The sequence below is a fragment of the Heptranchias perlo genome, chromosome 36, assembly GCF_035084215.1.
Source record: "Heptranchias perlo isolate sHepPer1 chromosome 36, sHepPer1.hap1, whole genome shotgun sequence".
Classification (NCBI taxonomy): domain Eukaryota; kingdom Metazoa; phylum Chordata; class Chondrichthyes; order Hexanchiformes; family Hexanchidae; genus Heptranchias; species Heptranchias perlo.
The window spans coordinates 16,882,751-16,905,879 of record NC_090360.1 but is presented as its reverse complement, the minus strand read 5'-3'; the positions used below and the strand labels follow the sequence as shown (position 1 = coordinate 16,905,879).

The window sequence follows — 23,129 nt, the reverse complement described above, 5'->3', positions numbered from 1 at the left end:
AGTGAGTTCTGCTACATAATATTGGGTATATGTCTTGTGCACACACATGTTAATTGACTCGATAGCAAAAATCAAGAACACACTTCTATCTCTGAGCACATCTCCCAAACTTCGTTCTAGTTCCTGTCAGCGGCCGGGTGCACACCTCTCGGCGTTCCCACACCTCTACCCTCCCTTCTGACAATATAACTTCCGACTTGCGTAGAGCAATACCATGGGAGATCTACTAATTTGTAAATAAGTCTGGACTGTAATTTAACATGTACAAAGTAGTCTAGTATTGTGAATACTTTCCGTGATGTAAGCTTACAGAAAAGTCAAAGGGCAAACTATATTCTCTCGTAGCAAATGACCATGATCAAGGTTAATTGTTAGACCTGGGCTGTACCATCTCAGTAAGGCAGATTAAAAGACACAGGTTTCAGTTTATGGGTGATGCCATCTATTTTTGGAAACCGTTGTCAACTGTTTACTTGCCCTCTCCAAGCTCATCTTGTCCATGAGACCCACCTCCTGCTCCCTTGACCCTATTTCCCCCTGCAAACTGCTGACCACCCAACTTACCCTCCTGGCGCTAATGTTAGCTGATATTGTTAACAGTTCCCTCTCCTCGGGTACTGTTCCCCCCCCCCCTCCCCATCAAATCACCATCATCACCCTGCTCCTCAAATAACCCGCCCTTGACCCCTATGTTCTTCCAAACTATGAACCCATCTCCAACCTCCCTTTCCTCTCCGAAGTCCTTGAACGTGTTGTTGCCTCCCAGATCCGTTCCATCTTTCCCCCAACTCCATGTCTGAATCCCTCTAATCAGGGTTCCGCCCTGCCACAGAACTGTAACGGTCCTTATCAAAGTCACAAATGACATCCTGTGTGACACTGATCATGGTAAACTATCCTTCCTCATCCTTGTCGACCTGTTTGCAGCTTTTGACACAGTTGAACTCACCATCTATCTATTCAGTCGTAGCCAGAGAATCACCTGCAATGACTTCTCTTCCAGCTCCTGCAAATTGTTGATCAGATCTGAACCATTAATGACCAGTGCTGCCAAGAGATATTAACTGGTCATTCACCTCATTGCTCTTTATAGGAGACTGCTGGCATAGAATGATTGTCCTATTTGCTGACATTAATTCAAAAGCCATTGTGTGAAGCACTTTGAGACACTTTGACATGAGATGGCACAATATGAATTCAAATATTAGTCCAAGTTTACTATAAAACTCATTGTGTGTAAGTCATGCCTTCAGGCACGTTTCTGTGATCCATAAACCTTTTGAGTGACTTTTATTGCAGTGGGAATTATCGTTTGCTAGTATTACGCTTGGTTTAAAATGTGTGGCTTTTGTTTTTTGAAAAGCTAGATGATCAAGATATTATTTCACAGTAACAGTTGGAATGGAAACTGTAGCTTGGCTCCACAAACATCATCGTCAAAAAATGCCTAATATGAATGCTGCTGAATTGTTATGCCATTCTTGATGCTTGTGTGTTCAGTTTAAATTTCCTTGCTGTTGAAGCCAGTAGTCTTATTTAACAATTGTTCTCGACACAACCACAAAATTAGAGTGCAGCTTTGGATTTTCCTAGAACAACCATTTCCACCTAAACCTAGCCTCCCAGACTACAATTGAAAGGCTGTACTAAAATCCGTGGAAGTTCCCATTGTGGGACATCTCCACCAAACTCCAACTTGCCCAAATCTCTGCCAACCACATCTCTCCTGCACTAAGTCATGCCTGGTCATCATCGCTGACGTCCATTTGGCTCCCTGTCTCCCAAAACACAGCATTCAAAATTCTTTCCATCTTTACAGACCTTCCTATGTCCTTGCCCTACCCTATAACGAAGTGAAATTTAACTTCTACACTATACCAAGGCACACATACTACTTAAACTGTTTGCGTGCATTCTGATGTTCAATAAAAAAATAATTTCTTAAATACATGTGGGGAAAATGTTTTACTCATGCGGCTTTTGATAGCCTGTCATTTTAACTGTAAACAGTTACTTTTCATGATACATTGCACAATATGGGCTTCTCCAAATAATATAATTCACTGGACTGCCAAGCCACAGTCACGTACATTCTATATTTGCCCCACTTTCAAGCTGTGTATGTCGTCTGTAATAGGCTGTAAGTTGAAGATTTCCTTCATTTCGTTCTGAATTACAGTACTCTGATTTAACCCATACTTAAAAATCTTCCAGTTCTTTTTTAAAAAATGAACACAGTAATTTGAAATGTTTTTGTTTGTATTTTAGATAATCATATGGCCGTGGCTAAAATGGGCTCCAGTCTGACCGCCTGTGGTTCTGACCATATAGTTGACTGTCGGCATTAAATGTAAACAAATGAAGATTGCAGCTTTTGTATGGGGGAGGGAAGAAAGAAATTCAAATGCAGGTGAACTTCCCCCACAACCCCATAGCGTATATTTTCTAATGAGGAATCTACATAGAATTGATGATGGGGGGGGGGGGGGGGGGAGGGATGGGGAATGATGAGTATTCATCGCTTATTGCATGAAACAGCATGCTTTGGCTGAAAATGACCATCATAGTTTTTCAGAATGAAAAAAAATGTCAAACACAGGTGCATTTTATATGCAGTAACTTTTACCAGCAAATTTATGTGGAAATATGAGGGCAATGTACAATTGAGGCTCTCAAATCGAGTGGAACACTTCTAATCCACACTAAAGAGTATAAATGAGGTTGGTGGCTTTAGGGGGGGAAAACACTTACTACAGGTGAAGCGAATACTTCAATTGTGGATAATGATACAGCCATTGTCAGCTCCTGAAGATTTTTTTTTAGTACACTTTTGTGAAATGTATATGCGCCTTGAATATTGACATTTGTCTATAAAATGCCTTTGGATTTAAATTTTAACACTACTCCAGAATCCATAGCATTTAGCTAGACACGAGACCAATGTAACTGGTCTGGCTGATGCATCAGGAAGATACCTTTTGTGGTTTTTTAATCATCATTAGCTTCGTAGTGGGACCTAGGACTGAAGTCAAAAAGGAGAGTTGTCATTTTAAATATCACCAAGGATAGGGAAATAAGCTCCACTGCATTCCCCATCAGCTGTTCCTGACCTGTTGCTCTGCTCCACTCTACTCTTGCAATGCTTCAATTAAATGGCAGTTTTCCCTCCTGATTGAAACTGTAAATGGATGCTCATGCTAGTATATTTTCTTTGGAGTCATCACTATCCTGTATATTGAATTTTGAGCAATGAATTGCTAATCTGAACATCTGTAAATCTTTAGGTTTTTGTAAAGTTGGAGACTTGAAGAATGGTTCCAATTTTATGACAGGGCTGTGATTGATTGCAGGATGTATGAAAGCAAAAGGTGTGATTGTTTTGACATATTTGCAAAACTTCTCATAGTCGAGATGTTTATATAAAGTATTTGATTTGTATTTAAATCAAGTTTTCATAATTTTTACCATGGCTTGTAGCTAATTCACAATGAGCTGAATAGTGAATAGCTTATATGCATCATTAGATTGCCTTTATTGGCTACCATTAATAGATCTGGTAACTGTTCAGTGTTCAGCTTAAATTGCCAATTTAGTGTTTGCTAAGTATCAATGCAGGTTTCCGCAGAACTCTCTTATAGTAAAAGTAGGATAAAGTATTATGACCCAAGGGAAATCACTTGTATCTCACTAGTGGAGATAATGATCAGTGCCAGAGAAGGCTATATCCCATATATCAAAACAGACTATTTTAACAGGTTTAATGCTGCACCATATGCCTTCAGTGATCTTCCTCCAGTGCAGCTGGAGTCGACGTGTGCGCTAATTGGTCTATTTTCATGTAGATTAATATTGTTTATTTTATCCATTGGAAATTTCCCTTCATAGGAGAAAGGATTCTAGGAATTGGAGTGTGGTGTTTTTATGGGATGTTCAAGACTTGAACACAGGCTATAGACTGATGCTCCAGTACAGTATTGAGGGAGTGCTGCTCCGTCAGAGATGCCGCTTTTTGATGACAACAGTCCTGTTCAGTGGTTCAAGTGTGCTTTAACGATTCCATGGTATTATTTGAGGAAGAGCAGTTTTGCCTGGTGCCCAGCCAATATCCTCAATCAACATCTCTCCAAAAAAAAAGTTAACTGATCATTTCATCTCATTACTTTTTGTGGGATCTTGCATTTGTGCAAAATAACAGTTGCACTTGCTTACCTGACAGTCACTTAATTTCAGAATAAAGTATGAAAACACTTTGGAATGTTAGAGCAACCCAAGATGCTATATAAATGCAAATTTTTCTGTCCTTGCCTGACATTTCTGCAGTGTGGTTCAAGTAACACTTGTATCCCTGGTGTTTTGGCAAGAATGTAGGTTGTTACTATGGAAACCTCCTAAAGGTTGGGAAGTTGTTTCCTGGAGAGTGAAGGAAAATGCAACAATCCCATTTAATTGTTTCTCACCTTGCTGCGTAAAGCCGAGTTCTGAAGTGATGTATTGTGCAATATAGGTAATGTCATAAATGCTTTAATAAAGTTGTAATCAGCTAGACACTCCAATTTAATAGCAATAAAAATTCCTAGTCCAGTACCAATCTGTAATTTATGCAATGGCATTTACAAATAGAAAAAGAAAAAACTTTTCCTTGTGTTGCCTCTCCTCTTTTTGGGTACTCTCAGGTTACTTGTGGCTTGCTTTATATGAAGGGATTTGTCCCAATAAGCAGTATGTGCCCAATATGTTGAGTATCTCACATTTTCAGCGCAGCACATGCAAACAACTGCATTCAGTACAAAACATAATGGTATGATGCATTGCCACGATCATCTCATTACACTTCCCTGAAACCAGCTTTGTTTGCAGCAGCTTTTCATTTTGGAATTTTGTCGTGCTTCGTTTTGATTTAAACAGTGGGTAGAAATGATGAAGTCCAAAATTTGATGGTAGCCTTAAGACAAAAAAGATGCAGCATCAGTTTCAATGTTTAGTCATTCTTTTCAGTATCCAATGCATGTGATGGAAGTAAAACACTGCCTCACTTCATCATATTAGAAAACTAGTCCGTTGGTCGTGCACAGGGGAAGTCGAGACCAAGTGTAATCATCAGAGGAAGCAGGATTAGTGGGCAGGGGAGAATTAAACAAGGGTGTGCAGATGTAATTCGGTTTGCATTTTAAAGTCAGTCATTTTGTCCTTATTTTTATATAATACTTTTGATTTGACATTGATAGTTAAATAGCAAAATTTATAACCATTTAGGAAGTAGAGAAGTAGAATTTGGTTTCAGCCTAGGAGTTTTCTCTGCAGTAGAGACTGAGGAGTTGGGAGATAAATACTGAGGCACTACAGTCACCACTGGTACGAGGATGCAATTTCAGCCTGACCAGTTTTCATGGGCTTTCCCCATTATAGGTGTAGACACAGGAATTTATAATGGGAAACATTGACACAGGACGTAAGTGCAGGCATAAAATTAGTATTATATAGATTTCTGCATAATGGCCCAGAAATTGCTCGGAGCAGCAAATCAACAGTGCTCACTGCTTCATAGATTTATACTAACCCACTAACTTGCTGGGTGCACTTCCTCTAATAGGAAGTGGAGAAGAGCCCAATGTTAACTCCAGCAAAGCTAGGACCCGTCAAAGGGAGAGAGGATTGCTCTTTCCCCTCGACAAATCAGATTGCAGCATTTTTGACAAGCTGCAAACGTTTTCTGCAAACTAGAATGTAAAATCCAGGAAGTGAAAGGTACAACACTCAAATCATTTGTAAAACCAGTTATATACAGTGGAAAAAAGTAAGAAATAGTTCAAGGGAAAAGGAATGAGCGAAAGAAGGGAACTGTATTTTTTAATAACCAAAAACTATTAAAATAAGGAGTAATGAGACTCCACATTTTTAAAAGTTAATGACTGCCAAACAACTAAAAATTAATACTTGCCACACTGTTAAAACTTAGTTTAGACCTGTTGTTGTTTTTAAGCGTACCTGTTTTGTGGCGATATTAGTGACTTTCCAGCTGGGCAGATGCGCAAGTTGGTGCTGTTTCCAGCTGGCATTATCTCTTTAATTTGAAGCTGTCATATTGCTGGTGAACCAAGAGGAGCGAGTTCTGGACTTCTGCGTTTCACTGCGAATGTGCAAACTCCGGAACTCGTTGCTCGATTCCGCCACTAACAGTGGTGAGCGCTGCTGAGCTCACCGTTCTCTTCTAAGCAATTTCTGGGCTAATTTCTTTTCATATGAAGTTTTAGCTTGGCCAAATAGTGTTATTTTAAAACTAAACCCTTGTAGCTATTTTCTGAGAGGAATGCTGTTGACTTAACTGGGGTAAATTGAATATATAGAATACTGTCTTATGCATTTCTGTGGCCAGGGGCAGGGTGGAGGGTGCTGTCCTAGTCTGCCTCCCAGAGAGAATTGTAAACAATATTACAACACCAAGTTATAGTCCAACGATTTTATTTTTAATCCCACAAGCTTGCGGGGGCTTTCCCCTTCCTCAGGCAGTGTGGAAAAGACAATTTCGAATCCTTTGCATTTTAAGATCACAGAACATTTTAAGATTACTGCCCGTTGCCTTGGCAACGGGCAGTAATCACCAGGCTTTGTTCTGTGATCTTAAAATGCAAAGGATTCGAAATTGTCTTTTCCACACTGCCTGAGGAAGGGGAAAGCCCCCGAAAGCTTGTGGGATTAAAAATAAAATCGTTGGACTATAAAAAAAAAACTTGGTGTTGTAAAATTGTTTACAATTGTTAACCCCAGTCCATCACCGGCATCTCCACATCATGGCTCCCAGAGAGAAGCCATTACATGTTAATTAAATCAGGAATTCTCTCCTGTCTTTGAAATACATGTTGCATGCAAAGCTTGCAGGCACATAATCATCACACACATTTGTTATCAAATAATTTGAGATGTATATCATCTCAAAATAACTTGCTGTCAAAGTATCAGGTTGCAGTTTACACCTTACCTGTCTAACTGCAATTGATTAAAAGCATGTTTGCATACCTAGTATGAAAGAAACACTTTCAAAGAAGCCGGTCTCCACTTCAGAAGAAGGGAGTTTCTTGGCATCTGTCCTAGATAGCTCGCCGCGACAGACATCAACTCGGTGAAAGACGTCCTTTGGTCGGCTCAAAACTTGCTGGTCTTCCAGTGCAAGGAGCTGTCCTTGACAGAGTGTTGCAGACTGGCACATTCCAAGATCCAGGACAAAGTGCGGAGGGACGCACTGAAGCTGGGTACAGCCGCCGCAAAGGCTCTGTGGGGAAAGGCCACCGTTTAGAGCCCTCCCGCCATTGTATACCGAGGGGCTGGAATCAGGGAAAAACCCTTCAGGCAGAATATAAAATAACAAATGAATGTAATGAAATTTAATGTAGCTGTATTGATTGTAATGCAATGAGGCACCCTAGAGTGTCATTAACTGTAATTATCATGCACGATGTGTAACTTTTGTTTGAATCATAAAAAATTTACAGGAGGCCATTCGGCCCATACTGTCCGAGCTGGCTGAAAAACAAGCCACCCAACCTAATCCCACCTAATCTTCAGGTGCACATCCAGGTATTTTTTAAATGAGTTGAGGGTTTCTGCCTCTACCACCCTCTCAGGCAGTGAATTCCAGACCCCCTCCGCTCTCTGGGTGAAAAAATGTTTTCCTCATTTCCGCTCTATTCCTTCTACCAGGGTCTGTGCCCCTGGTTATTGACCCCTCCGCTAAGGGAAATAAGTCCTTCCTATCCACTCTCTCTCGGCCCCTCATAATTTGTACACCTCAATTAAATCACCCCTCAGCCTCCTCTGTTCCAAGGAAAACAACCCCAGCCTATCCAATCTGTCATCATAGCTAAAATTCTCCAGTCCTGGCAACATCCTCGTAAATCTCCTCTGCACCCTCTCTAGTGCAATTACATCCTTCCTGTAATGTGGTGACCAGAACTGTGCGCAGTACTCAAGCTGTGGCCTAACTAGTGTTTTGTACAGTTCCAGCAAAGCATCCCTGCTTTTCTATGCCATCTTAACCACCTTATCGACCTGTCCTGCTACCTTCAGGGATCTGTGTACGTGCACTCCAAGGTCCCTCACTTCCTCTACACCTCTGTGTCCTCACATTTATTGTGTATTCCCTTGCCTTGTTTGCTCTCCCCAAACGCATTACCTCACACTTCTCTGGATTGAACTCCATTTGCCACTTTTCTGCCCATCTGACCAGTCCATTGATATCTTCCTGCAGTCTACAGCTTTCCTCCTCACTATGAACCACATGGCCTATTTTTGTGTCATCTGCAAATTTCTTAATCATGTCATCTACATTTAAGTCCAAATTGTTAATGTATACCACAAAAAGGAAAGGACCTAGTTCCGAGCCGTGCGGCACCCCACTGGAAACAGCCTCCCAGTCGCAAAAGCAGCTGTTGACCATTACACTTTGTTTCCTGCCACTGAGCCAATTTTGGATCCAATTTGCCACATTCCCTTAGATCCATGGGCCTTTTACTTTTTTGACCAATCTGCCTTGTGGGACCTTGTCAAAAGCCTTGGTAAAATCCATGTAGACTACATCAATTGCGCTACCCTCATCGATGCTCTTGTCACCTCCTCTCAAAATTCAATCAAGTTAGTCAGACACGACCTCCCCTTAATGCATCCGTGCTGATTGTCCTTTATTAGTCCGTGCCTTTCTAAGTGAGAGTTTATCCTGTCCCTCAGAATTGATTCCAATAATTTGCCCGCCACTGAGGTTAGGCTGACTGGCCTATAATTACTTGGTCTATCCTTTGCTCCCTTTTAAACACTACAATGTTAGCAGTCCTCCAATCCTCCGGCACTACGCCTGTATCCAGTGAAGTTTGGAAAATGTATTGTTAAAGCTCCCTGGTTTCTTTTAACAGCCTGGGATACATTTCATCGGGCCCTGGTGATTTATCCACTTTCAAAGATGCTAATCACCTTAATACTTCCCTTCTCGCTATGTTTATCCCATCCAATATTTCACACTCCTCCTCCTTAACTTCAACCCCTGTATCATCCCTCTCCTTTGTGAAGACAGATGCAAAGTATTCATTTAGAACCATACCCACATCTTCCACCTCCACACTTAGTTTACCTTTTTGGTCTCATAGGCCCTACTCTTTCCTTAGTTATCCTCTTGCTCTTCATGTATTTATAAAACATCTTTGGGTTTTCTTTGATTTTACCTGCTAATAATTTTTCATGCCCTCTTTGTTTTCCTAATTTCCTTTTTAACTTCACCCCTGCACTTTGTATACTCTAAACTTTGAACTTTACTTTAGATATCTTTCAAATTGTATAATTTGTATGGTCTATGTTTGAAATGTGATATGGCAATTGTACTGTACGAATTGTTACAAATTTCATGAATAAAGTATATTTTTGAAACAAAAAAAAATTGTCCTAGATTGGCGCTGATGCAGAACTTCTTGGATGTAGAAGCAATCTCCACAGTAGATTGGAGACAGGGTAACCATGATTTGTTTTTAAAAAAGTGACAAAGCAAGAGTGGAGAACCATAGACACGTCAGTCTTGTTTCAGTGCCAGGTAAATTAAGGGAATTGATTATTGGTAGTATACTTGAGGATTACCTAACCTAGAAAACAATCACCAGTAGGGATTCAGAAGGAAGAAAGCACCGTTATCTTAATGTTTTTTTTAAAAATATTTTTGTAAATTTTTTGTTGTAAATATGTTCATTAAAATTATTGATTTCAGATCCAATCTCCTTGACTTTTTTAATGAGGGTGTGGCATCTCAATTAGAATGTGGTATATCTAGACTTCCAAAAGGTTTTTGACAAAGCTCTGAAGGAAAGGCCACTAATTAAGGTTACAGAAATGATGATACAGGGTAAAATTTGGGAAATGGATAAGAAATTGATTGACAGTGAAAAGCAAAGTACTTGTTGGAGGAGTTATGTTATGAGATGGGTAAGTTCTGAGTGGCTATCCCAGGAATTGATGCTGTGACATCCCTACTTGTTTTAGATTTATATCAATAATCTTGACTCAGAAACCCAATGTGAATTGTTCAAATTCACACATTAATCTATGGCAGGTAGTTGGTTGAGACAGCTTGGGAAGTAAAAAGAAAGCTAGGGGTTTCAGTAGACTTGACACTCTTATGTGCTTGATCAATGTTGAGCAGCAGTCAAGAAAGCAAATAGAATGCTGAGTCATACAGCCAAAAGAGTAGAATACATATAGGTGAATGCTAAAACTGTGTGTTGCTATATTCCTTTCTGAATGTATAAGCCAATATGTGCTGAATGACCACCTCCTTGTGAATTTATTTTTTAATTCAAAGATTCAGCAGAAAGTTTCTAAAAGGGACTCTCTTTTTCAGATTTTGGAACAATTTATTTTCAAGTCCGGGTAGAATTATGTGTATGTTTAGTAGTGCATTTTGTTCGGCTATATTTGTTTTGCTTCTGTGTAATCCTAATGATTTGTAAATACATCCAACTGTTGCTTTAACCTGAATACTTTAGGCGGACGGTATGGTGTATTTCAGCATTTCAGAAAATACAGGACTGCATGATGGGTAGCCCAGCTGGAACTCCAGTGTGAACAGCAATACAACCATGATTGTTATTCCTGCAGCATGCTAACACATTCACTGTGTATATAAAGTTATAAACATAGAAAATAAACTTTTGCTCATAGATACAGGCTTGCCTATGGAAGCCAACTTTTGCTGTGAGCACAAATAGTGACTGTTGGCAATTGTAACACCTCTTCTCCTGAACAGTTACATTTTGATCGATTAGTGGTAAATATTTGGCATGCAAGCAGTACAAATTTGGAACTTTTCTGAGGGTTAAACGATTTGCTGCTATAATAAATCTTGGAGCTTTCCATCGACTTTATCATGTAAGGAATCTTACAACACCAGGTTATAGTCCATCAGTTTTATTTGAAAATCACAAGCTTTCGGAGGCTTTCTCCTTAGTCAGGTGAGTGTGGGATTCCATGAAAGGTACCTCATATATAGTCAGAGAACAATGCCTGGTGATTACAGATAATCTTTCCAACTGCCCATTATCAAGGCAATCAAAGGACTTGAATAGTGTTCAGACAGAGAGACGTTGCATACAAGACTACTGAATATACATACGGTCAGAATCCAGAGAGAGAGAGAGACATCTGAAAGGAAGAGAAAGGGAGAATGACCAGTTGTATTAAAAACAGAACTTTTTTTCGCTGGTGGGGTTACGTGTAGCGTGACATGAACCCAAGATCCCGGTTGAGGCCGTCCTCATGGGTGCGGAACTTGGCTATCAATTTCTGCTCGACGAACAGAACGAGACGCCCTCGTAAGAATGGGATATGACTCTCGACTCATCGATCGACTGTTCCGACGGGCCACAGCGAAAAATCGCATAGACCTCCTCAGAAGACAAACACGAGATGCAACCAACAGAGTACCCTTCGTCGTCCAGTACTTCCCCGGAGCGGAGAAACTACGCCATGTTCTCCGCAGCCTTCAACATGTCATCGATGATGACGAACACCTCACTAAGGCCACCCCCACGCCTCGACTGCTCGCCTTCAAACAGCCACCCAACCTCAAACAGACCATCGTTCGCAGCAAGTTACCCAGCTTTCAGGAGAACAGCGTCCACGACACCACACAACCCTGCCACGGCAACCTCTGCAAGACGTGCCAGATCATCGACACAGATACCACCATCACACGAGAGGACACCACCCACCAGGTACATGGTTCATACTCCTGTGACTCGGCCAACGTTGTCTACCTCATACGTTGCAGGAAAGGATGCCCCGGAGCATGGTACATTGGCGAGACCATACAGACACTGCGACAACGGATGAACGGACACCGCGCAACAATCGCCAGACCGGAGGGTTCCCTGCCAGTCGGGGAACACTTAGCAGTCAAGGACATTCAGCCACCGATCCTCGGGTAAGCGTTCTCCAAGACTACCTTCGAGACACACGACAACGCAAAATCGTTGAGCAGAAATTGATAGCCAAGTTCCGCACCCATGAGGACGGCCTCAACCGGGATCTTGGGTTCATGTCACGCTAGAAGTTATCTTTTTAATACAACTGATCATTCTCTCTCTTTCTCTTCCTTTCGGATGTCTCCCTGTGTCTCTGTTTCTGTCTCTCTCTCTGCCTTTGGGTTCTGACCGTTTGTGTATTCGGTGGTCCTGTGTGTGGTGTCTGAACACTATTCGACTCCTTTGATTGCCTTGACAACGGGCAGTTGGAAAGATTATCTGTAATCACCAGGCATTGTTCTCTGACTATATATGCGGTACCTTTCATGGAATCCCACACTCACCTGACGAAGGAGAAAGCCTCCGAAAGCTTGTGATTTTCAAATAAAACTGTTGGACTGTAACCTGGTGTTGTAAGATTCCTTACATTTGTCCACCCCAGTCCATCACCGGCATCTCCACATCATGGCTACTTTATCATGGACCAACCAGCGCCCTTATCTTTTGTATCAGTTCACCTTTTCCTTGCTTACTTGTGTAATTCTTCAATACTGTTTTGGTGGATAAGATGGCTGTTCAAGCCTTTCCAAGCTTTCTGCTGCCAATGCGGGAAACCACAAAAATTATATTGGTAAATGTGTGCAGCTGCCCTCTGTGATGATAAAGCCTGTAACAGAGGAAACCCTCTTAAAATTGAAAAAGGTCCATGTCCTTTCGACCTCCTGATGCTGTTATGATAGTGCCCGCCACTGAGAGATCCAGCTTGGAAGAGGGGGGAAGAATTGCAGCTGATAGTGGTCATGCAGGATTTATCCAGCCACATGTAGGGGAGAGGGATATACAGAAAACTATCACTCAGATACTTGCCTCTTCATTGTAAAGACTAGGACAATGATTGTCCTGTTTGTTTGTGTAGATTAGACTATAAGTTCATATAAAGGAAGGCTATATCTCTAATAGGTAAATTTAGCATTTTATCACAGGCTGTTTCTGTGCTGCAACATTCTATTTGGCCCATCAGGTCTGCAGTGTTGTTTTCCTCCACGTATCTAGTTTAAACCCATCTGCTCATTACCCATAACCTTTCGTACTCTTTCAATTATCTAATTCTGATTTAAAAGAATTTGGATTCTGCTTCAACAGTTTGTGGTAGAGAATTCAACCACTCAAGAATTTTTTTTCTAACATACACTTTTTTTGATTCTTTTTGTGATTTGTTAAATTTGTACCTCCTGATAAACATCATACCAACGAGTCCAAACAAGCTGCATTAACTTAACCCATCATAACTTCAAAGGTCTCTATCAGCAGACCTTTACATTTGCAGTAGTGAAAAAAGTCCTGACAAATGCCTTTATAATTGTAACTCCTCATTCCTAGTAGCATCCTAGTGAGTCTGTATGGTACCTTCTTTCTATGATTTTTTTTTCTCTTCCAATATCTGAGACCTATAATTGTGTATCTTAAGGAGGCTGTGTCAGCAATTATTCTCCAAGACCTGAAACTATTCTTTCTTGCTCAGCTCAGTTGGAAAAGTACTTGATGTTGAAGATACCTTCTCCTTTGACTTGTTTCACACTTGGAGCATTGTGGTGTAAGTTATACAAATAAACAAATGGAGTTTTCTTAGCATTTTGTTTTATTTCCAGTTGATTTCTTCTAAAGTTGATGGATATCCACGTAACATGTTTTTGTTTAATACGCTGTAGCTGTCTTGGTATCTATACCATCTTGTGCCTTAATAAATTACTTCCCAAAGATAGTGCTAAAGTGCTGTGATGGTGTGTTGACCATTCTTGCATCTAGAGTTCAATACTTTAAACTTTTAGTTGAATTGTGTCTGGCATCATCCATCCACTTGCTTAATCTAGCTGTCTTTTTGCAATTTTATGCTCTTTATATAATTCACTATAGAAACAGAGATCTGTCCTTTTTGAAATTATAAAATTAGAAGTTTTTATATGGAATTGTAACTGAGCCAATGTTGGCAAATTGCTGATTGTGGATGTAATTACAAGAAAAAATGCACAATTCTGTCTAGGGTGGTGATGTCCAATAGGCATTGCTGACTAGCATAGGTGTGGCTACAGCGACACCATTTTAGCCACATGCAATAGTTTTAATAGAAAATACTTTGCATATGCAATCACAATAGAAGTAAATATACTTTACATATATTTACTTAAAAAGATCTACCACCATTCAGTAACCAAGGAAGTAAAGCACTCACACTCTGCTTTTCATCTTACCATTTTGTCAATAAAAGCCCAAAAGTTTAAAATGCATATGCCATATGAATGAGTATTGGGAGCACATACCCAACAACGGTGATGATTACTCATTTTTTATTTACTAATCAGAAATGCAATTAGCCACATCTGGATTTCCGATTAGCCACGTGGCTCCTAGCTGTACTGTAATCTGTACTATATCCTGTATAATAATAACTATATCCAGTAAAAAGGTATATTGTTGGCCTTGAGGCATGCTACATCTTATTTGATACACAAAAGGTTAATTTTACGATTCGTAAAAGAGGCTTATGGAAGTTGCTTTTTGCAGTGAGCACAGCTAAAGAATGTTAGATGACATCAATGGTATCATCTCCAAGCTCTATTTCCAAACCCAAGTCATTTTGTGTAGTGTGAAAAGCTGAGGCCCCATTGCTGATATCTGGTGACAGCTTATTTCATTTTATTTCAACTCTTGGCTTTCTAACTCCCAATTAGTTTCCTATCCATGCCATAAGTTTGCCTACAAATTCATGTGCCTCAAATTTAGCTAATAATCTCTTAAATGGAATCTTATCAAAGAACTCTTAGATTAGTTAGATCTTTCACAAGCCATGCTAACTCTCTCTAAATCATTTTGTACTTTTCCAGGTGCTCACTTATTTTATAAGAACATAAGAAATAGGAGCAGGAGTAGGCCAATCGGCCCCTCGAGCCTGCTCCGCCATTCAATAAGATCATGGCTGGTCTGATCCTAACCTCAAATCTAAATTATGTCCAATTTCCTGCCCGCTCCCCGTAACCCCTAATTCCCTTTACTTCTAGGAAACTGTCTATTTCTGTTTTAAATTTATTTAATGATGTAGCTTCCACAGCTTCCTGGGGCAGCAAATTCCACAGACCTACTACCCTCTGAGTGAAGAAGTTTCTCCTCATCTCAGTTTTGAAAGAGCAGCCCCTTATTCGAAGATTATGCCCCCTAGTTCTAGTTTCACCCATCCTTGGGAACATCCTTACCGCATCCACCCGATCAAGCCCCTTCACAATCTTATATGTTTCAATAAGATCGCCTCTCATTCTTCTGAACTCCAATGAGTAGAGTCCCAATATACTCAACCTCTCCTCATATGTCCGCCCCCTCATCCCCGGGATTAACCGAGTGAACCTTCTTTGTACTGCCTCGAGAGCAAGTATGTCTTTTCTTAAGTATGGAGACCAAAACTGTATGCAGTATTCCAGGTGTGGTCTCACCAATACCTTACATAACTGCAGCAATACCTCCCTGTTTTTATATTCTATCCCCCTAGCAATAAAAGCCAACATTCCGTTGGCCTTCTTGATCACCTGCTGCACCTGCAAACAAACTTTTTGATTTTCTTGCACTAGGACCCCCAGATCCCTTTGTACTGCAGTACTTTCCAGTTTCTTGCCATTAAGATAATAACTTGCTCTCCGATTTTTCCTGCCAAAGTGCATAACCTCACGTTTTCCAATATTGTATTGCATCTGCCAAATCCCCGCCCACTCACCCAGCCTGTCTATATCCCCTTGTAGGTATTTTATGTCCTCCTCACTCTCTACTCCCCCCCCCCCCCCCCCCCCCCCCCATCATCTTTGTATCATCTGCAAACTTTGATATGTTACACTCGGTCCCCTCCTTCAAATCGTTAATATAGATTGTAAAGAGTTGGGGACCCAGCACCGACCCCTGCGGAACACCACTGGCTACAGGTTGCCAGTCCGAGAATGTACCATTTATCCCAACACTCTGCTTCCTGTTAGATAACCAATCCTCCACCCATGCCAGAATATTACCCCCAATCCAGTGATTCTTTATCTTGAGCAATAATCTTTTATGTGGCACCTTGTCGAATGTCTTCTGGAAGTCTAAATACACTACGTCCACTGGTTCCCCTTTATCCACCCTGTACGTTATGTCCTCAAAGAACTCAAGCAAATTTGTCAAACATGACTTCCCCTTCGTAAAGCCATGCTGACTTTGTCCTATTAAATTATGTTTATCCAAATGTTCCGCTACTGTCTGCTTAATAATGGACTCAAATTTTACCCACCACAGATGTTAAGCTTACTGGTCTATAATTTCCAGCCTTCTGCCTACTATTTTGTTCCTGATCATGGATTTTTAGCAATGTGAAAATGTATAATCAAAAATCTCATTTAAAAGCAGAGTCGTACCCCTGCAAAGACCTTCATGCCATATGTGGATAAGCTGAGTAGATTACTGCTGCATGTTGCTGCCCACTTGCAACCTGACCCAGTTTCTCAGATCACATGTGGGGCTTTGAGGTGCGAGGCTGACATTCACATCAGTCACTGCTGTGTGGAAACAGTGGAGGGAAGTGAGTCTAACTGAATTGAAGGATTGATTCTGACTATTATAGTATTTAAACGTAAAACAGTATCCTGTAGCCAACTAATGGCACAAGATATTGTACCCCTACTGGAAAGTGTTCAGGCAGGTTTATTTCCTGAAATAGCTTGCTCTGCAAAATCCATTTTTGACTCAACACATTGGTTGCACTCTGCACCATAAACTTTAGGAATGTGATTTTAATTTTAGTTGTATATTTTTCAAATAATTTTGCTGCTTGGCCAAAGTTATTGATATCACTTGTAAATAAAAAGGACTGAAAAGATTGGCCCGGCCACCCATGATTGCAATGAGGCTTCTTGGAAAAAATAAGGCGTAGCTCCTCTGATGACCTTGTGGATAAACTACTGCAGCACTGAGTCATACACATCAAAAGTTCCCAGATTTGATTCCTGGCCTGTGTTGAATTAGCTGATCTCAGCTGGGAGTAACAGTAGGGGTTTTACAATTGGCTGCAAGAGGGGGAAAATGAGCCATGGCTCCCATTCCTGATTGGTACTCAGTTTCCCTCAGGAAAACCTCATGTATATGGATGTAAAATAAAAACAGCATTAGGTCAGTGATTAGCCTCTCAACAACAATGCACTATCTTGGGTCGTACTTGAAGATTGGCCACTTGTACAGTGTGCTAGGGGCCTGGCATTCGTGAAACCATTCACCTCTTTTGGCAACGGGGGCTGAGGAAACATTTTTTAAAAAAGATAAGATCTACTTTTTACGGTTGACTGCTAGTGCTAGCAAAATCACTATTCCCCTTTTAGTTTCTATAGCATATGCCACTTCTACCGTGCAAAAGCTTTTAATACCCACCGTGACTTGGGTGAACTTTATTTTTCCCCAGAAGTAGAAGCAGAAGGAAGTCTGGTTGGAAGAGGTTAAGATGTGGGTATTCAGGGATACAAGGAATTGGTCAGAGATGGCGTTGTCAGTGATCGAGACGATAGAGGCCACGGGGCATGGCAAGATCAAGGGAACAGCTGCGAATATGGGTCAGAGAGTTTCTATGAAGAGCGAGACTTAGGGAAGACAATGATTTCGAAGGAGGGGGTTAAAGGGAGCTGAAATGGAGAGTGCAACCATCAAGGATGAAAAGTTACTCAGTGCAGAGGCTGAGGGAGAAAAGAGAGTATATCTCAGGATGTAGATGAGGAAATTGAGGGGTGGAACAAGAGATGCTTGAAGCAGAAGGTACCACAGGAGTAGATGGAAAGTCCAAGGTGTGACTTTGTGATAAGAACCACAGCCTGTTATGTATACTAATGCATAACAAACACAGATTTAAAAACTTTTGCACAGTAGAATTAGCACATGCTATAGAAACTAAAAGGGGAATAATGATTTTGCTAGCACTTCCAAACTCCCAACACTCTAGCCTTTAACCCTCCATTCACTACAATATTTCTACAGCTGTTGATTTGCTCAGTCACCCTCTCACCTGTGCGTTTTTTTTGCCCTTGTTCCCAGCAAAACCTGTTTAACCAACCTTTTGATCACCTCTTCTGTATCTCTTTCCTTAGCCAGGGTCCATTTATTTGATTACGCCTTTGTGTAACGCCTTTTCTAAATTAAATGTGTTGTATAAATGCAAATTATTGTTGGTAGTATTTTGCTATAGGAGCTTCTGTACAATGGCTTTGAGTCTACTATTGTGAAACCTTATAATGGAAGGGCTGGAATTTTGTTAAGTTGCTGCATTGCCAGGCTTTTCTTTGCTTCTAAATTATTACTTGTGGCACGCTAAAACCATTTAAAAAAAAATTGCTGATGATTCTGTTGGCAGACTTCCACAATCTGTTTTGTTTGGTGTGTTTGGAGCACTAGGTTTCGGTAAATCAATTGTTGTGCCTCTGAAGACTGCAAATGTAGAGATTAATCAGCAATATAGCTAAGAATGTCTGGAGTGGAAAGGTTCTCGCCTTGGGGGTACAGGTTTTTGTCATAGTTTCTACATAAGCATTCATCACTCTTTTGGTTTCACGATTTACTAATTGCTGACTAAAAAGGTGAACTACTGCTGGAAGAAATCCTGCATTACAAAACACAAAACATAACTGCAGCCAGGTCAGTCTGTGTTCTCTGAATTCCACAGTGAAATGGGAAGCATACAAATTGCATTCTGGTTGACTTTGTTAAAAGACTGCAATCCTTCGACCTTTTTTGAATAGTAGAAGATGGTACTGAGGCGGCTTAGTCTGAAAGGTAGAAAATACCTGGCTAGATAGAATTTGACAAAAAACTGACATTTCTCTTTCTCCCTTTTCTTATTCTCCTAACTTATCATTGAGTTACATCGAGTCTACAGCACAGAAACAGGCCATTTGGCCCAACTGGTCTTTGCTGGCATTTGTGTTCCACACGAGCCTCTTCCCTCCCGACTTCATCTACTCTTATCAGCATGCCCTTCTATTCCTTTCTCCTTTGCGTGCTTATCGAGCTTCCCCTTAAATGCATCTATGCTGTTTGCCTCAACTACTCCTTGTGGTAGCACATTCCATATTCTTACCACTCTCTGGGTAAAGAAGTATTTCTTGAATTCCCTATTGGATTTATGAGTGACTATCTTCTATTTATGACCTCTAGTTTTGGACTCCACACAAGTGGAAACATTTTATCGATGTCTCCCCTGTCAAACCCTTCCATTATCTTAAACCTCAATCAGGTCACCCCTCAGCCTTCTCTTTTCTAGAGACAAGCGCCCCAACTTGTTTAGTCTTTCCTGATAAGTATGTTCTCTCAGTTCTGCTATCATCCTTGTGAATCTTTTTTGCACTTTCTCCAATGCTTTCTATTTTCTTTTTATAATATGGAGACAGAACTCTGCACACTTCTCTCTTAATTGTGAAGGAGAGGCTGTTGCTTTTGATTTTTTTTTGTGCATCTGTTGAAATATTTCTGTTTAACATAGGAACAGAAGTAGGTTATTCAGCATCTCAAGCCTTTTATGCTATTAATTCGATTTATGATTTCAACTCCATTTACCCGTCATTGCTCTGTATCCCTTGATACCCTTAGCTAACAAAAATCTATCGATCCCAATCTTGAAAATTTCATTGACCAGCATTCGAAGCCTTTTAGTGGAGTGTTCCAGATTTCCATACATCCAAGCCACAGATTTATATCCACTTCAATACACACATTATGTTCAGGAGCTGCAGTTTTCTTGATATGGAACTGAAAGAATTATTGTGCAGCTTCTTGAGTGCAGTGTTTGAGACAGTTGTAGCTAGCCAATGAAGAACCTTAGATTAATCCTTTTTCATGTGTTAAATTGTTCCAACAACCTCATATCTAAATGAAAAATATAGTTGTATGATTTGTTGCTGGAAATAGAATGACAGAAGTTGAAGGGTCAAGTATGGAACAAAATTGTTCATCAAATGATTGTGAGGAACATTACTGCATTTGACTCTAGTTCCTTAAATTACTATTCCATGCTCAACACTGTCCGCTTCTTTATTTGGCACAAGGCTCCTCTTTTGTTGTAAATACACTCAAAGCATTACTTGTAAGAATTAACTAATAATGTTCATAAGGTGAAATACTACTTGTAATAAATCTTAAATATAAGAACTTGATTTTTAAAATATGTTGGCCTCATGTCTTTTTTAACTTGCTTGCAGGGTTCCATTTAACAGCAAAACTTCTCGAGGGTAGTATTGGAAAGGTATACTTAGAAGTGTGTACATACTAATGGCTAATTTGAATGGGAGACAGATTAAATTCTCTAAAATAAGGTTTGCAGAAGCTATTGGAGTGTATTTGCTCATAAGAACATAAATAGGAACAGGAGTAGGCCATACGGCCCCTCAAGCCTGCTCCGCCATTCAATCAAATCATGGCTGATCTTCGACCTCAATTCCCCTAGAGTCCAAAAATCTATCTATCTCAGCTTTGAATATATTCAGTGACTCAGCATCCACAGCCCTCTGGGGTAGAGAATTCCAAAGATTCACAACCCTCTCTGTGAAGAAGTGCCTCCTCATCTCAGTCTTGAATGGCCAACCCCTTATCCTACAACTACGCCTCCTAGTTCTAGACTCTCTAGCCAGGGGAAACAATCTCTCAGCATCTGCCCTGTCAAGCCCCCTGATGATATGTTTCAATGTGATCACCCCTCATTCTTCTAAACTCCAGAGAGAATAGGCCCATTCCACTCTACCTCTCCTCAGCGCAATGCTAAAATTATATTATACATTTGGAATTGGGCTCGTCAACTCTGGGGAGTGGTGTTGTGAAATTTCTGAAGGAGGGAGTCTTGCATGACTTCCATTTGGAAACTCAGAGCAGTGTAAAACAAGGTGTGTAAAGTCCCTCTGACCCCTCGAACACATTTTACACCTGTCTGCAATTAATTTAAATGTTCAGATGGTATGACTACTGCCACCTGCACTGGTTAAACATTTTAAAATGTAACTACCAGGAGATGGACTTGACTTGTCTGTGTAAACAGGCACGTGCAGGGCAACAGAATTCTGTTTTCAACTGAGGCAGTGTAAACAGGGCATTGCGTGGCTGAAACCAGCACTCCACCTACCAATTTTAGACCAATAGCTGCAGTGTAATTGTACCTTTTGGTTTAGTTAACTCTAACAGTTCCTCAATTTTGAGCTGTACCTTTTATTTATATTAGGCCATAATTTGATGTAGCAAGGCATCTAACAGGTCTGCTGTTAGTTAGACAGAGAGAGGGACAGAAAGATTGGATTAAGAGAGACAGAAAAAAGGGGGAAAAATGTAAACATTTTAAAATTTAAAATTTTTAAAATCATCAATAATTAATACCTGAAGGAATGAGTCTCCACACTTGTAATAGTTAATTTTCAGTGCCAGAGAAGTTGACTGGCAGTAATCATGGAGGTAAGGCTAAGAGCAATGATGCAGCTATAAGTGAGATCATTTAAAACTGACAGTTTTGTTATGACCTATTGTACTAGATCAGCAGCTAATAAAATGTATTGCCCTGGTCCAATACATTGGTTACTGTGGTAAATATAGATCACTAGGTTGGTACATGGCTTAGACACCCAAGAAAAAGATGCAGTCTAAATATTCAAAAAGGATCTTTGATATTTATTAATTACACAACTTAATGTAAATATAGTAAAATTCAAAAAAGCCCTTTGTCTACAAAATGAAAACACTGAATTTAATTGCCGATAAATGTGTTTCTAACCATATTGTTTTTCATTTGTTTAGGTGGATTTGCAATAGTGTTTTTAGCCAAGACTCACAATGGTGTAAGATGTGCTCTGAAACGAATGTATGTAAACAACGAACATGACCTCCAAGTTTGTAAGCAGGAAATAGCCATTATGGTAAGAAAAATGATGGTCACCATACAACTAACCTCTGATTGAAGCAACAAACTGGCTTCTGTTCCAGTCCGGTCTAAAGTACTTCTATGCCATTTGCTGTGCAATTTGTTGCAGAGGTCTACATGAGTAGATGCATTGAGACTCTTTATTAGAAGTTTCTTTTAATTCCAGCACTGAAGCAAATTCAACGGGTGCCTTTGGTAGCTGGAAAACTAGTAAAACAACTAGTCTCTGTTTACATTTGGAGACACCATTCAAGTTCAGATCCAAAAAGACGATGGTTGGCTCTAAGAGATTTGAAATAACAAGTGAACTGATTCTCATGGCCTATGTTTGTCTACAGCAAGAAAGGTGGATGTTAAAAGCATGGAGTGCACCTTATGTGTTCCCGAAGTGCAGAAGGAAGAGAATGTCAAGTTGTGACAGAGATGGGTATGGAGAGAGCAAAGCAGGCCAAAGGAGAATGTGCATTTACCAAATCTTACATTGACCTTTCAATAAATTTACATGAAAATAATATGTACTCCTTCATCTGTGCAGTAAAATTACATTTCCCAAAGTGGGGTTCCTGTAGGAGAAATTCATATTCTGCTGCTGTTCTTTTTGGCTTTCTACTGAATTGCAACCATATTTTCTTTTGTCCTAAATCCTGGTCTGTTCAGTTGCTGCCTGGAAAGGAGAACAAAATCGTTGATAGAAACAAGACCAGAAACTGAACTGCAAGGAAGTAAAGCTGAAGTCAGAACTAACAAGTGATAAGAAAAGCAAATTTATTAGGAGCTAGATAGATTTTTAGAAAGACTCTCTTTTTCTCTCTCTCTGCTTCCTTTTCAGGAAGTAAGGAGGAATCTTATCCTCACTTGATTAAAGTGCCCTTTGGCACAACTCTACAAGGTAAAGTTTGTAGGCATTCCTGGTGAAAGTGAGAAATGGCTTTCCTTGCTATTAGTGGTCTGACCTGTTGACCTGTAAGCTATAACACTATTGAGTGGTGGGAAGGAAAAATGTTCCTTTCTTTGGTGGTACTCAAAGATGAGGCACTTTTTAATGCCTTCATGTGATTGAGAGCTTGTTTGTCTCTGAAAATATATTGTTGAAGAAAAAATTTAGACTAGGTTTTTCCAATAAGCCGGATTTCACCGGGAGGAAATATTAAATAAACATTGAAAGTTGCGTAGTCAAGGAATAGGAGGAGGCCAAA

General features: G+C 40.2%; 1 protein-coding gene across 2 annotated transcripts in view; it reads left to right on the top strand.

Annotated features, from left to right (window-relative positions):
• Nucleotides 1-23,129, top strand: part of LOC137304147 (AP2-associated protein kinase 1-like) — a 77,475-nt gene that overhangs the window by 15,575 nt on the left and 38,771 nt on the right. For both annotated transcript variants that reach the window (XM_067972647.1, XM_067972648.1), the window contains exon 2: nt 21,810-21,928. In XM_067972647.1, coding sequence (XP_067828748.1) covers nt 21,810-21,928 — 119 coding nt within the window. The remainder of the gene's footprint in view (nt 1-21,809; nt 21,929-23,129) is intronic.